Genomic DNA, 14,841 nt, shown 5'->3' on the forward strand with positions numbered 1-14,841 from the left:
ACACACACACACACACACACACACGCATGCACGCACGTACACACACGTACGCGCGCACACACACACACACACACACACACACACACTTATTTATAGACAATGCCTCAACATAGTCTAGGCTGCACTCCAACTCAATATACACACAGCTGAGGATGACCTGAACTGCTTCCGTCTCCCTCTCCATAGGTTGGGATGACAGGCAGGCCCCACCACACCTACTTTGTGCAGTGCTGGGGACTGGAGCCAGGCCTTTGCACATGCTAGGCCAGCGTTCTACCAAATGAGATCATCCCTAGCCCTGTGATACTCCAGTTTAACTACTTACTGATTACACTTTGGAGTTGTGCCTGAGAAGCCAACACATCCCTCTGCCTCTGAATTTTGTAGTTTAGCTATTATATTTCCGTCTTTCATCTACTGAGTTAGTATGGTAGATGGGATGTGATATGGGTTCAGTGTCATTTTCTTGGCTGTGGGTATCCAGTTCTCCAGTACTAGTCACTGAAAATGTTATTCCCTCCCCCATTTATGTGTTGGTGCCCTTGTCAAAAAATCATCAAACTTCTGTGCCCCTTTCTAGCTAAGTCTGACTTCTTTGTCAGGCAGGTCAGGGTAGGTGTAATGGCAGCAACAGTGGTTTCCAAACCACACAGACGACAGCAGATAATTCTCTCTCAAATTATGGGGGGGATCATGGGTCAGTTGTGACCCTGCTCCGTGTGGTCATTACACCAGGCTCCAGCTGCTAGAGCAGCATTTATCTGGGATTCCCCATCTCCCAGTCTGTGGCTGAGGGACAAGGAGCAAACTCAGGGCTGACAAGCACCAGCCCCACTCTCACTTCATTGGTTAACGTAAGTCACGGTGCCAAGCCTGCTGGCAGCCAGGGAGGAAAATTAGTCCTCTCTCAGGGACGCGGCCATTGCAAGAGGCAACAGGCTGTTTAGGAAAAGCGCCAGGTACAAACACATCTTCACCGCACAGGTCCCCTGTGAGCTCCAGGCACCACTCTGACTTTGCCTGCTCCCTTCCTGCTGTCTGACGGGTACAGCCTGGACTATCTTCTCTCTGCTTTTTGCAGGCTTCCTGGAGATATCTCATCAACTGTCATGGTGTCGGTAACAGCCGAGACTCACACCGACATCTCCAGCTCCGGACATGGATACACAATGATTTACTGAACATGTTCCACACACATCTCAGGTGATGCTCAGACATGAACTTATCACTGTCCCCATACATCCCCAAATCTATTCTGGATCCCCAGCTCCAGACAACTCTGTGCTCCTTGCCCCGCACCCCCAGCCAGAACCTAGGTGCCACCATCTTCCCAGTCAGCCACTGTGTGTACTGAGTCTACTTCTTTACCACCACCCAGATCACTCCCTTGCAGCCTGTTCTCGATGATTCTGCCCTTGACTAGTCTTTCTTACAAATTGTGAACCATGCTTTGACACCAACACAGACGTCTCTGCTGGCCAACACAGCTCTGGGGATTAGGACTGTTCTAACAGGCCCTGTGAGGCCTTTCTGGAGTGGGCCCACTCTTGAACAGAATCGGCCTGCTATGTTATTCATCTTTGGCCAATTGCTCCCTAAATCCCTCACTTTCTATACTCAGAACTTCTAAATATCCACACCCTATGCCTGAGACACTGCTCTCTCCTCTGGGCAACTTCTCCTTGTTCTTAGGGTAACAGCCAGGCATCACTTGCTTCTCCCTCCCGAGTAAAACAGTAAGTAATTAAAAGTGCTTTAACCAAGAGGGTGAAAGAGAAAGGGCTTTGGAACTGGATGGCCCGGTTTTGAATCCTGGCTTCCATGTATTGCCTGCAACACTGTACACAAGATCTTACATCTCTGAGCCTCTGTTGCCTCATGCAGAAAACAGAGATAAAAGGAGTCTTATTACATAAGGCTGTGGTAAGGATTAAATGAGTAACTATGTAGAAGGTCCTTAGGACAGTACCCAACACACCGTAATGGCTCGACCAAGGTTTGCCATGGCTTTGATGAAACTCCAGAGCACATTATAGTTACCCCTATAATTAAGCACTTACAGAGAAACAGAATCCATCATTTACCCACGTGACTACTTTCTGCATTGTAAGATCATCAGAGTTGGGACAGGGCTCCAGGGCTCCAGATATAAAATTTCTTTTCCTTTCTTTCTTTTTTTTTTTCCCCGAGACAGGGTTTCTCTGTGGTTTTGGAGTCCTTTCTTTCTTTTTTTTAGACAGGGTGTCCCTATGTAGCTCTAGCTGGCCTGGAACTCGAGTTCGATCAGTTGAACTCACAGAGATCTGCCTTCCTCTAGAGTGCTGAGATTAAAGGCCCGTGCCACCTCACCTGGTTGAATTTTTCAAATGTTTTAAATTTGTTACATTTTTGTTGCTTATTTGACTAAACGAATGAATGACCCTCATGACTCCTCACGTTGTCTTGTGAGGGTGGAGTCTCAACCTCTCCTGTTTATTTAGACAAGATCTCAACAACAGCTACCATGCCACACCCCTCTCCCCAGCCCAACACTGACTAGTGGCTCTATTATCAGCATTTAACTGAAACCAGGTGGAACACACTCTCCCAGGAACAGCCTTTACTCTTCCACAGCCTACATCCATCTACTTCTCCACAACCCCCTGTAAACTCACCCAGATTAGTTACACAGGGGTTGGTAAAGGACAATGAATACAAGCTAAGTTAAAGCGAAGACTTACATTTATGAATGTCCTGTAATGTTTAAAAATACTGAGCCCATTGACTGTTCTTCCAGACTAATAAATGTAGAGGCCTTGAGCTATAAAACAGTCTCCCTCTGTGCTGAGGGGGTAAAGCAGATGGTGGGAGGGAAAGGGGAATGAAAAGAGACATGGGTTTGGTACAGGCAGTCAACAAGCAGCTGTGCCCCTGGGTCACACCTGGTGACTGGCCTGCCTTGCCTGCAAAGGGAGAGCATTTCCCTGGTCTATTCTGTCAGGTCACACACCATCTCTCCAAGGTGACTCATTCTACGCAGGTTTTTGTGGGGGACAAAATGCTGGGGATGGAGCCCAAGGCACAGGCATCTTCACACTGCTAAGTGCTCGGCCACTGAATTCCACCCTAAGCCACCTGAGGAGAGAATGTTCCGCAGCCTGATATGATATCAGAAGGAAACAGAAAATGGAAAGAACACAGGTGTCTTTATATTGTGGCCACCAGTGGAGAGCAAGGGACTTCATCTGGGTGAACTCAGAGAGCAGGGACCACACCCTGAAGCTGAGTTCCAAAGGCCCCGTGTGCTGGGGATGAAGACTTTTGAAGCAGATGAACTGAATTCAGAGCCCTGCTATGACACCACACCTGCTACTTGACTTTTTACAGTCCTCAGTTTCCCTGATGGCCGAGGAAAGGAAAGAGAAAGTCCTATCTTTGTTGTAGGATCAATGAGGCCAGTTATACGTTATGTTATCGGTCTCCCCTTAGTGCTAGGTCATCTTCCCTATTTAAAAAACCTATCTATTGGAGGTGGGCGGTCCTTGGACTTCCCACAGGTCAGGGAACCCTGATTGCTCTTCGAGCTGATGAGGGAGGGAGACTTGATCGGGGGAGGGGGAGGGAAATGAGAGGCGGTGGCGGGGAGGAGGCAGAAATCATAAATAAATAAAATTTAAAAAAAAAAACCTATCTATTCACTGCACATGCCTGAAAGTATGTATATGCACTGTGTACATGCAGTGTCATTGGATCCACGGGAGCTGGAGTTACAGGTGGCTGTGAGTCATCTTGTCAATGCTGAGAACTGAACCCAGATCCTCTGCGGAAGCCACAAGTGCTCTTACCTGCTGAGCCATCTCTGCGGCCACATTTTGTCTGCATGTATACATGTGCATGTTTATGTATGCATGCATGTGGGGAGGCCAGTAATGCCAGGTGTCTTCCTCAATTGCTATTCTATACTTTTCCCCTTTTTTAAATTTATTTTCTGATGGGCTAGAGAGATGGCTCCGTGTTTAAGAATATTTATTACTCTTCTAGGGGACCCGAGTTCAATTCCCAGCACCACGTAAGGTGGCTCATGAATACATGAGCATCTAATACCTCTGGCCTCCTCAGAAACACACACACACTTAAAAATAAATCTTTTTTTTTTTTTGACAGGGTTTCACAGTAGCTATAGAGCCTGTCCTGGAACTCACTCTGTAGATAGACCATGCTGGCCTCAAACTCAAGAGATTCATCTGTCTCTGCCTCTCACGTGCTGGGATTAAAGGCATGCACCACCACTGCCTGACCTAAAAATAAATCTTTTTCTTTTTTTTAAAAACATTTTATTTTATTTTATTTATTTACTTATTTTATATATACAGTGCTCTGCATGCATGTACACCTACAGGTAAGAAGAGGGCGCCAGATCTCATTACAGATGGTTGTGAGCCACCATGTGGTTGCTGGGAATTGAACTCAGGACCTCTGGAAGAGCAGTCAGTGCTCTTAACCTCTGAGCCATCTCTCCAGCCCTAAAAATAAATCTTAAATTTTCTTTCCTGCGTGTGTGTGAGAGATGCCTGCAGAGGACAGAAAAGGGTGTCGGATCCCCTGGAACTGGAGTTACAGATGGTTGCGAGCTGCCATGTGGGTGCTGGGAGCCAAACGCAATTCCTAAAACAAGCAGCCAGTGCTCTTAACCACTGGGTCATCTCTCCATCCCCAGGGTTATTCTAGAAAGGCTCAGTCTCTTGGGATGGAGACTACTTGCCATGGCAGTTGTGAGTTCTAAAGCAGTGTTTTAGAAACAGGACGACTGCCTGTTTAGCGGACTGTCTTTAGACCTGTGAAGCCAAGAGAGGTGGTACCTGGTGAAACAGCACCAAGAGCCACACTGTGGCAGCTAAGGCACTGACTGAAACACCATTCAAACAAGTTGGCTCTGAACACAGTCTCAGTCACTTCACTGAGTGGCTCTGAGTGTGGATTACTGAACAGCTGAGTCTTAGTTCCTCAACCACCAGATTAGAAAAAACCAGCTCTTGCCTTATAGGGCTGCTGTGAGGGTTAACATGGGAAGCCTTTGAAACGCTAAGCACTCACCAGGCTCACTGCTCTTTTTCATTTGTTTTGTGAGACAGGATCTGTCTGGGTTACCCTAGCTGTCCTCAAACTCACTCTGTAGACCAGACTGGCCTCAAATTTATAGGGCTCTGCCTGCTTCTGTCTCCCAAATGCTGGGATTAAAGGTGTGCGCCACCACCGCCCAGCTTCACTAGTAGATCCTGATGGCATGTTTAGTGGCTGGACTACAGAGGACAGGGACTCTGCCCCACTGAAGCACAGGCTAAGGACAGCAGGAACACAGCTGCAGAATGAAGGAATGGGTTCTTGTTACCACGATTTCACCCAAACGCCTGCCCTTCTTTATAGCGAGTGTGGATGATAGTCTCTAGAATAAGCAGTATACATCTAGGGTTGTAATTTTAAGAGGATCACCACTGTCCAGATCAGAATGGGACAGCTTTAAGAACCACATGTCTATCCTTTTGACCCAGCTTGAGCCTCCTTTCCTTGCTTGTTGCTCCTTGAAGTTGTTGGCTGCAGCTGTTGCCAGAGAGATACCTCCATGTGGAATGAAGGGCACAACAGATGCTAAGTCACCCCAGGAGGGGACCAGGCCAGGTGCTTCAGGTGAGCCTGTTCATACCCATTCTCTTGGCTCCATTCTCTTCTGCTGGGGACCTGAGCCTGTGAACTACATTCTTCAGGCTATCTTGGCCGCCAGTTTTCCATTAAGTCTTGACCACTGGGGACACGGTGTGGGAGATGAGGCAGGAGGGAGAGAGAGGCGCCTGGCCTCACTTTGCAGCAGCAGTAATCATGGGGACTGCCAAGCAGCATCTGGCAGTGGCAGGACCCTATCCTCTTTGTCTAACTTGGCATACGGGTCTCATGCAAACTTACTTTGAACAGCATTCACGTGCGGGTAGCAGAGGCCAGGCAGGGGTATCACAAAGCGTTGGTTACTCACTCACCTACCAGATCAAATACACTGGGTTCTCTAAATGGTGGCCTGTGCTTCGAGACATAGCAGGTTGGTTCTAAGTCTCTACCACTTGGTAAAGAGCCAAGTGGAAGCTAGTCTTTTAGGAGCTGGCCTCTGAAATCACGTTCAGATCTTGTTCACTGCATTCTGTTAGAAGCAAGTCACTAACGCCAGCTGATATTCAAGGAAGAGTAAGACTTCGCCCACTGGTGGGAGGAGGGCCAACATTGACGCATATTTTGAAATCATCACAGGCAGTAACTTTAGCAACACAGCAGCAGGTATGGGCCTGTCGGTTCCAGCCCAGGGGTGCCAGCAGCTTCCTCGTCTTCTGCAAGTCACCCCTCTGCTCCTCTGAAGTACCATCTCTTTTGTTTACTGGCCCCTCCAATGTTTGGGAACTAGTATTAAACACTTTCTGTCCGACACACCGGGGGAGTTTTTCTTCTCTTGACAAGACTTTGACAGATACATTTAGAAGTATCAGATATAGTCTGATACTTCTAGCAGACGCTTGAATACTGTGTGCTATGAAACATGTTAGGAGCCATCTCATTTAATTCTGACACCATCTGGAATACTGGTATGGGCTGTCAATATTATGGATGCAAAAAACTGGGGCTCCTCTGGTTGAACAGCAGGGAGACATCTGTGAGCAGGCAGAGCTGAACCTACCTCGGGTCTTCCGGGTTGAGAAAGAACTTCCTGCCCAGAAGTTTTCCTCACAGGACACCTCATTTTTCATCCTTACATACCTGCTTGATGAGCTCCAACTCAGATACACATCTGCTGCAGGAATTCATGGAGGGACAGGCAGGAGTCCAGGGCAGGATGAAGGGAAGGCTCACGCTTTCACGACTTGTAAAACCTGTGGGTTGTATGGGAAAAGGCAGAAGACAGAAGACCAAAGGCCAGGGCCGGTGTCCCAGCTGTTACTTAGCTCTGTCGTGACCCTAAGCTGTATTCTCTTCTCAGGAGATCTCAGCTCCACATCTGGAAAATGAACTTGACCTTCCAAGCTCTACTGAGTGCACAGAAGTTACTGTGGGACAGAAAGTCTTTACCGGATATGGGACAGAAGGTGCAACAGAGCTCAGGCAGCGGATGCTGATGAGCCTGAGGGGAGGTTCCCACTGTGTCTTATAAACAGCAGGGATCCTATTAGCCTCCTATGGGAAAAAAAAATCACTCATGTTATGACACAAAAAACAATGGCAGTGACCACCACTGAAAGAAAGAAAAGGCGGGTTTATAGCGCCTGCAGGAGCACTGGTGACCACCTGAAGGAGCTGTGTAACGCCATCTTGTTTCAGCAGGAAACACTGCTCAGAGACTGAACAACTTTACTTTCCTAAAGTCTTACAGTTGGTGGTGGAGCCTTGTTCAACCAAGTTTACTCAAGTGCTAAGGACACTGGTTAATTCCATCAACCTGACCCAAGTCAAGGTCATCTGGGAAGAGAAAACCTCAACTGAGAAAGTGCTTCCGTCAGACTAGGCTGCAGGCCAGCCTGTGAGGGATTTTCTCGACTGACGGGCAGTGCCACCTGTGGGCAGGCAGTTCTGGGTGCCGTGAGAAAGCAGCTGCGTAAGCCACGGGGAGCAATACAGGAAGCAGCACTCCTCCATGGCCTCTTTTTCAGATCCTGCTTCCGGTTCCTGTTCTGACTTCCCCGGATAATACTACAAGCTGCAATAAACCCTTTCCTCCCCAAGTTATAGAAAGCCAAACTGAGACACTAATGCTAATTTAGGTTGGAATGGGATGAATTCTAAGGCGGCACACCTATGTTGTCAGAATTCACAACAGAATCAAACGGTCAGCAAAGAAGTACCAAGCAATGGAAACAGTCTGAGGTGGACGGAGAGGACACGAGGCTACAAAGACCCTGAGGTTTGATGGGACAGATAAGACACCTGTGGTGGATGATGTAACTGCTTGCTGGTGTCCTTCCTCCATGGTTCACACTAGTTAGCCCCTCTTCTGCCATCTGAGCTCGGGAGGAAGCTGCCTCCCGCGGTCAGGTAAGCAGCTCAGGAGTGAACTCATCAAGCTGCTTCCATCTTTTGGCTGATCAGTCATGGCAGTACCAACAGAGGATTACAGGGCTCTTGGAAAGCCAGCCCTCCTCTCTGCCTTTTAGACAGAGTCAAGTTCTTACTACAGAGCTCAGGACGGCCTTGAACCCCCTGCTCCAGCCTCCTAGAATAACAACAGGTTGACACCACAACTGGCTAGTCTGTCTGCTTTTCTGAGAGAGTTCCCAGAGAGTCTGTCTTCCCTGATGGGGATGGCCCTTGAGTTGATGTTAGCAGTCTCCTAGTCAGGTGGGGGCACCCTTAGTAGGACGCCAACATGACAAAGGGCAGAGAGATGAGAGAAAAGCAGGTGAATTAGTTTGTCCTGTGTTTCTGGTGCCCCAACATGTCTTGTTATAGCGGGGCAGAATGTCAACTTGGGCTCTACACCCAAATGTCATTCTGCTACACACTTCCATGGAGAATAAATACAAATGTAAAAAACTAATCCAGAAAACTCTTGAGACACATGTGAGCCCTTGATGGCAAAAACCAAGAGGGGCTGGGGAGATGGCTCAGTGGTTAAGAGCCCTAGCTGCTCTAGCAGAGAACCCAGGTTCAGTTCCTGTCACCCACATGGTTTCCAACCTCTATAACCTAGTCCAGGAACATGACCCCCTCTTTTGGTCTCTGCAGGTACTGCACACACATGGTACAAACATTCACGTAAAACTAACAAGCAAGCAAAAAGAAAAGCCAAAACCAAAACTAACAAAAAAACCAAACCTTCAAGTCAATGATGGGGGGGCGGAGCAATAGGAAGAGAGGCCAGCTTATGCGGTTTATAGTCTTTACAGGCTTCAAGTTCAAAAGCACAGTAGCACTTTTCATGACTTCGACTCTGTGTCCTCAAAGTCAGAACCCCTTCCCCAACCTGATCACAAAACACCTTTTCAGTTCTGTACATAGAAGAATTTTCTTGGGATGCAAAGTCCTTTCACATGCTTGGGTTGCACCTGAGTTAGTGTCTGACATGTGAACCAGGCATGGTGGTGCATGCCTTTAATCCTGGCACTCAGGAGGCACCCAAACTTGCAGCCTGGAAAGCCAGGTGGATCTTGGCGAGTTTGAGGCCAGCCAGGACTACAAAGTGAGACACTGTCTAAAAGTAAAAATACAAAACAAAGCCAAACCCTACCAAGTATGATGCAAACCTTGGTCTCCTCAATTTCAAGCAGCTAGTCAGAGTGATAAACAAAGCTCCATCAAAAAGCACGGAGCCATTTATTCATAATCTACACAACACACATAAGCAGCAAGTCAGGGTGTTTTTCTCAACCAGCCTCTCCACATTTTGTTGAGTTTCCGTGAACTGTAAATCACTGACTTCTTCACACCTGCAAGAGAAAAGAAGCGTGGGTGAGAAAGCGAGTCCTGCTGAGTGGACAGTGACTGGCGGTGTCACTCTGAGCGGATGGGGCTGTGACGGGCTGACTGGGCGTCTGGAGGACCTGGAGCTGAACTTCAGCAGAGCATCCCATGCAGCTCACGGAACTAGACTTCCTCGGATAGCAAACCTTTGAGGTATGGGGTCCCGGCAGCCGCCAGAGTTTCACAGGTCACAGAAGGGAGGAGCACCTGCACCCCGGCCAGCAGCTGGTTGCTGCAGTGCCCCACACTCCCCCTGCCCGCCCAGAACAAAGGCTGCTCTCACTAGTTCCTGCTCAGTGCACATGCTAGGCTGCTCTTGTGCCTGGAGCTCATCTCTCGCACAGCATGTATCGCACTGTGCAGTGTTTGCAGCCGACTCTCCTGTCTCTCTGCCTAGACTGACAGCTCCCCCGGGACAGGGACCTTGTTCCCTTTCACCAGGGCAGTACCCGGTACCTAGCAACACAGAACAGGTACACAGCTGAGTCTTCTGAAGTGGCTGAGGGAGGGTTGGCCCGCACAGCCCTGATTTCATCCCAACCACAAGACCCCAGAGAAGAGGCTCGCTAGGGATGATGGGAAACATACAATGATGGTATGCTAGTGTTATCCAGCCCTGCCAATTATTAGTTATTAGCCCTGGACGTCACCATGGATCTGACTTCCTCGTGTTATGGGTGAAGGCACTCAGTGCTTTAGGGTGTGATCTTTGAGTTGTACACGGTGATCTGTGCTGTGGTTGGAAGTGCACGCTCCTGGCTGTGGGCTTGGTGAACATGTCGGCAAGGGGCACAATTCATTCCAGGAAGTGATCTTTTAAACTACCTGACCCTGTTACTTGGAAGCTGCCTCGCCTGCTTGGAACCTGTGGCTACTGCAAGCAGTGACAGAGAAAGGCAGAGTTCCCAAAACCATTAGTGATGAATCTGGATGTGCTCCTGGCTTGACGTGATCTCGTTGAGAAACACAGCCTTTTCACTGCCTCCACCCCTCTTCATTTTCTCCCTGGAGCAACGACTCTGGCCGGCCTCACCCACCTGAACACTAGGGCTGGAAGATCATTACATAAGGTGCTGCTTCAAATTCCAATGGAACCAACCAGAAGACTGAGCGGAAGTCAGGCCTTCATACAGGCAAGACTCAGGGCAGCAGCCCAGGTTGCTGAGTCATGGCTGGAGGCCTTCCGAAAACTTAGCAAGGAGCTAGCTTCTCAGAGTTGGAAGAGCAGGTAAATACTGAAAACAGCTGAGCCCCTGCTTAGAGCCTCCCTTGACTGAACACACTTCCTTCTTCGGCTCAGTCAGACTGTAGCAGGGAACTGCGCTACAAAGAACACAGAGGCTCGGGTTATGGGCCCAGCTAGACGAGTATGGGTGTGATGGTGACTCTCCCTTTCTAAGCCTTCCTCCAGTTTCTCATCGGTAGGATGCTAGCCTAGGCAATAGAGGGTCTGTCCACGAGACACTCTGAGCTTCTTAGAGCTGCAGGGGAGTTTGCTGTGCGCTGTTTATGTGCACTTCCACTTGACGGTTCAGAGTTAGGTTTCCAGGGGCTCTGTCCATAGCCTTACCACTCTGAAAGCGCTCAATCCTGACAGGTTTACATAGCCTCTGAGGCTTGCACAAGGTTAAGAACACACAGATTAACTTCAACAAAGGTTTTAAAAATTTCAACCAACAAGTTCATAAAACTGAAACAGGTAAAGTGTCCTTCAAATGACAGCAAGGGCTGCAAAGCACGGGGAACAAACAGGTCGGGAACCTGACTCAGGAAGTGGGAAGCCCCATGAAGACTCTATGGAGAGGGCAGAGTGCAGCTCCAGGGTGGAGTTGTTTATATTACCCACATCCAGCAGGACTGGGGTTCGGGGCTGCTGGGGCTACGAGGTATGTGTTTAGTGCTCGGCATGCAAGGAACTCTGGTCAAATAAACAAAGACAGATCGAAAGGAGGGAAAAAAATCCATTTAGAGCACACATTCAATTCAAAAAGAAAAAGTATCAACAAGAAGGGGCCATTAGTGCAACAAACTCTCCAGAAAACGCTCTAAGACAGGGGTGTGACTCTGCTGTTCAGGACTCTAACCTACAATTCTAATTCAAATCCACTCTTTTGAGGAGAAAGTCAATAAGACTCCAGAGGCTTGCAGTGAGTTTCCGAACGAAGACCTAGCCACACAGGAAAGGGCATCTGAGGCAGAGCTACAGCAGAATCTGACGAGCTTCAGACTCAGCTGGGTGTGGCAGTACACATCTCAGGGTCCGACAGCTCAGGGTCCAGAGCCAGAACAGAGTTCACTGCAGCCTCAGATGCAGACCCTGCTGGAAGGGAAGAAAGGAGGAAGAGGATGGCTGTTCAGGATTCAATGATAAACACATTATTAGAAAGATGATGTAAGAAAAAAATAACGATCGGCTCCCCAGTGTTTCAGGAAAGGGCTGAGAGGCAGTGAGGTATGCTGGGATATTTTTTTAGGGACAAGACTAAACCTGTCTTGTTAATTCAGCCAAATCTTTTGAAGTTGGGAGAGGGATCTGTCCCTAGAGTTAATTGATTGACCATAAAGACAGGTGGGGAAAATTAGAAAACAGTCTCCCCAGGCCCCAGCACCTCAGAGGGTGGCCCCACTGCCTCCCAAGGCGAAACTTTTTGAGTTGAGTTTGACTGTTTGCGTCCCACTCATGTGTCCCAGTACCATCCTGGGTTCTCTTCTCTGCCTGTGCTGCCCTGGACCGGGTTCTGGCTACAGAGGTCCCTCAGCTGGCTAGCTGGCTGGCACCCTATCTGCTGGTCTCTGGCATCTGCTGCTGCTGTAGTCTTACACCGGCCAGAGGCTCCCTCTGTCTTCAAGTAGTTCTGAATGGTGAATGCAGCTTTGGGGCCATCCTTTGTGGGGCTCTGGCCTGTCTCTCAGGCTGGTCACCGACTTCCCCACACCAGCTTACTCACACTGCTGCAGCTCAGACAATGACACCTGGCCGAGCTGGTCTTTTGTTAGCAGAGATGTGATACCTCAAGAGCACAGCGCTTTCTTAGGGGCACCCTGCTGGCCTCGGTTCTCTATGACCCACAAAACTTGATGAGAGCCCTGCTGCTCTGCTAGTCTAAGAGATGAGATCAGCTCCTAAAGCAGAAACTTCTGGAGAGAAGGAACACAATACTTCTGTACTGAAACTACAAGTGTGTCTGTTGGTGAGAATCGCCAAGGGAAGCCACGAAGACAGAGGGGTCAGGCTGCACACCACACTAGCCATGCTTCCCAAGGGGCTGGTTACAGATGTCATAAGCCACAGCCATACACAGAGACCAGAGGCCCCACATAACTATGGGGTCATCATTTTCTACAGTTTCTGCAGCCTATTAACTCCTCCAGTGCAGTGTAGGCTCCTTGGAAAGAAGGTGGAACAAGTCATTGTCTGGGGAAGCAGGAACCTAAGTGGCAGGTTCTGCTAGCACTGCCCTCTGCTGGCAAACAGGAGGAGTGAGCGGAAAGACTGGGGCCTGGCTCAGGTTGGAGGTTATCAGGAGGAAGGGTGGAGATTCACTGATTCTCCCCCCCCCCCCCCCCCCCCCAGCTCCTGTCCTATCTTCAGTATTCAAATAGAAGAAGTAGTTTTTGGGTTTATTTTGGTATGTCTCATGACAGCACTGTTATTCAGTTTCACAGAGGCTGCTTCTCTCAGTAAGACATCGCTACAACTGAAGTTACTTTTATTAAAATCAGGCACAGAATGGGACAAAATCCTTCAGTTTCTCTGTTGTTTGGATCCAAAGTGTCAAAAAGGTCTTAAGTGACAGTTTAGTTCTACCCCACAGTGTACAGGCATGGAGCAGTGAAGCCTCTCATTGGCCAAAGGAGTCCTGTAAAGAAAACAGTTTGGTTTTCCTAAAATCCCCGTCCCCAACACTCATATACAACCTGACACTGACAGAGAGAAATTCCGGCATCCAAAGGCGGCAGAGTCAACCTGTACTACACAGCAATACACTGTCTGGGTGTGGCTCAGTGAGAACACGTGCCCACATGAATGAGGCCCTGGTGCGGTGGTGCAAACCTGCTATGTCTTAGTACAAGAGAGGTAGAGACACGAGGATCAAGAGTTTGAGGTCATCCTTAGCTACGTAGTAGTTTGGGGCTGGCCAGGGTTATATGATGCCCTGTCTTAAATAAAAATATACAAATACTGATAGAATATAGAACACTAATAGAACCCTACTTATCTTTCCTGGGTTTCAATAACACACCAGCTCAGAAACAGTTCAGAATCCACTACCTTACACCATTTATTATAAAGCAAATCCCAGGCATCATATTATTTTAATCCACAAATATTTTGGCATGTCTTTCTGAAGGAACAAGATTAAAAAAAAAAGCAAACCCAAATAACACCATTATCACAACTAAAAGCATTAAGTGTTCCTTCCAGGAAGTCCCCGCTCAAGAATCTGTAGGCCTCACTCAAGGTTGATCACAGCAAGGAGCAGCCAGCAACAGGCACAGCACAAATCGAGAGCCTGATTCACCCAAGCAAACAATAGCACCTCCATGTCAGCTTTGCCAGGACACACTAGCAGGAGTACAGAATAAATGGCTACCTTAGTTAGAAAGACAAGGCTACCCACTGAGTTGTAGGAGATCTTTTCTGCAGCTGACTTAGTGTTTAGTGCTGCTGAAACTCGGCCAGATCTTTCCACAGACTCAGGAAGGCAATGCCATATCCTGGGAACAAATATTCCAATGAGCATGCACTGGGCTGTGGGACTCTAAGACGTGTGGCCACACCAGCTCAGGCAGTCTCACATCCAAAGAGCGGGTACAGGGTGAAAGATCACTTGGTTTGGGAGCCACTGTCCCATTTCCATTGACATGAGTGCCTTGTCTCCCTTTCCAGCTCAGGAGGCAAGACGGCCAAAGCCCACTTTCATATGCTGAGCAGCCAGCACAGGACAGACACTTAACACATGGGTGTCTAATAAAGTGACGATGCCAAGTGCTGGAAAGGGGGAGGAGGAAGAGTTCCCACACCCTACTGATCAACAGAGCCACTTTATTTGACAAAAGTGCTGGGGATAAAAGACGAAGGAGCAGGGGCCAGGACTACAATGCGGTGGGAAAGGGCTTGTATAGGATGTGACAACCAATACCCCCTACACACAGACAGACCCTACAGGCTCACAACTAAAGCTGAGAAAACTCCCAGAGAGCAGAGGGAAAAGACCACAAGGCTAACACATGGGAGACAAAAGAAAAAGCAACCCCAGCATCTGGATAAAGGACTCTGAGGAAAAAGAGAACTGAGAAAACAAATGGGGAATGAGAGACTATTCTGGGTTTCCCCACTGAGAGAATGGCCAGGAGAAGAGATCAGAACAA

The 14,841-nt window shown here is 48.5% G+C and overlaps 1 protein-coding gene across 4 annotated transcripts in view; it reads right to left on the reverse strand.

The window, feature by feature from the left end:
- Window positions 1–8,849: 8,849 nt before the first annotated feature.
- Tamm41 (TAM41 mitochondrial translocator assembly and maintenance homolog) overlaps window positions 8,850–14,841 on the reverse strand; it is a 33,452-nt gene continuing 27,460 nt past the window's right edge. For all 4 annotated transcript variants that reach the window (XM_005365035.2, XM_026788316.1, XM_026788315.1 and 1 more), the window contains exon 8: window positions 8,850–9,434. In XM_005365035.2, coding sequence (XP_005365092.1) covers window positions 9,358–9,434 — 77 coding nt within the window. In that variant the 3' untranslated portion in view covers window positions 8,850–9,357. The remainder of the gene's footprint in view (window positions 9,435–14,841) is intronic.

This window comes from Microtus ochrogaster, unplaced genomic scaffold (assembly GCF_000317375.1).
Source record: "Microtus ochrogaster isolate Prairie Vole_2 unplaced genomic scaffold, MicOch1.0 UNK1, whole genome shotgun sequence".
NCBI lineage: Eukaryota > Metazoa > Chordata > Mammalia > Rodentia > Cricetidae > Microtus > Microtus ochrogaster.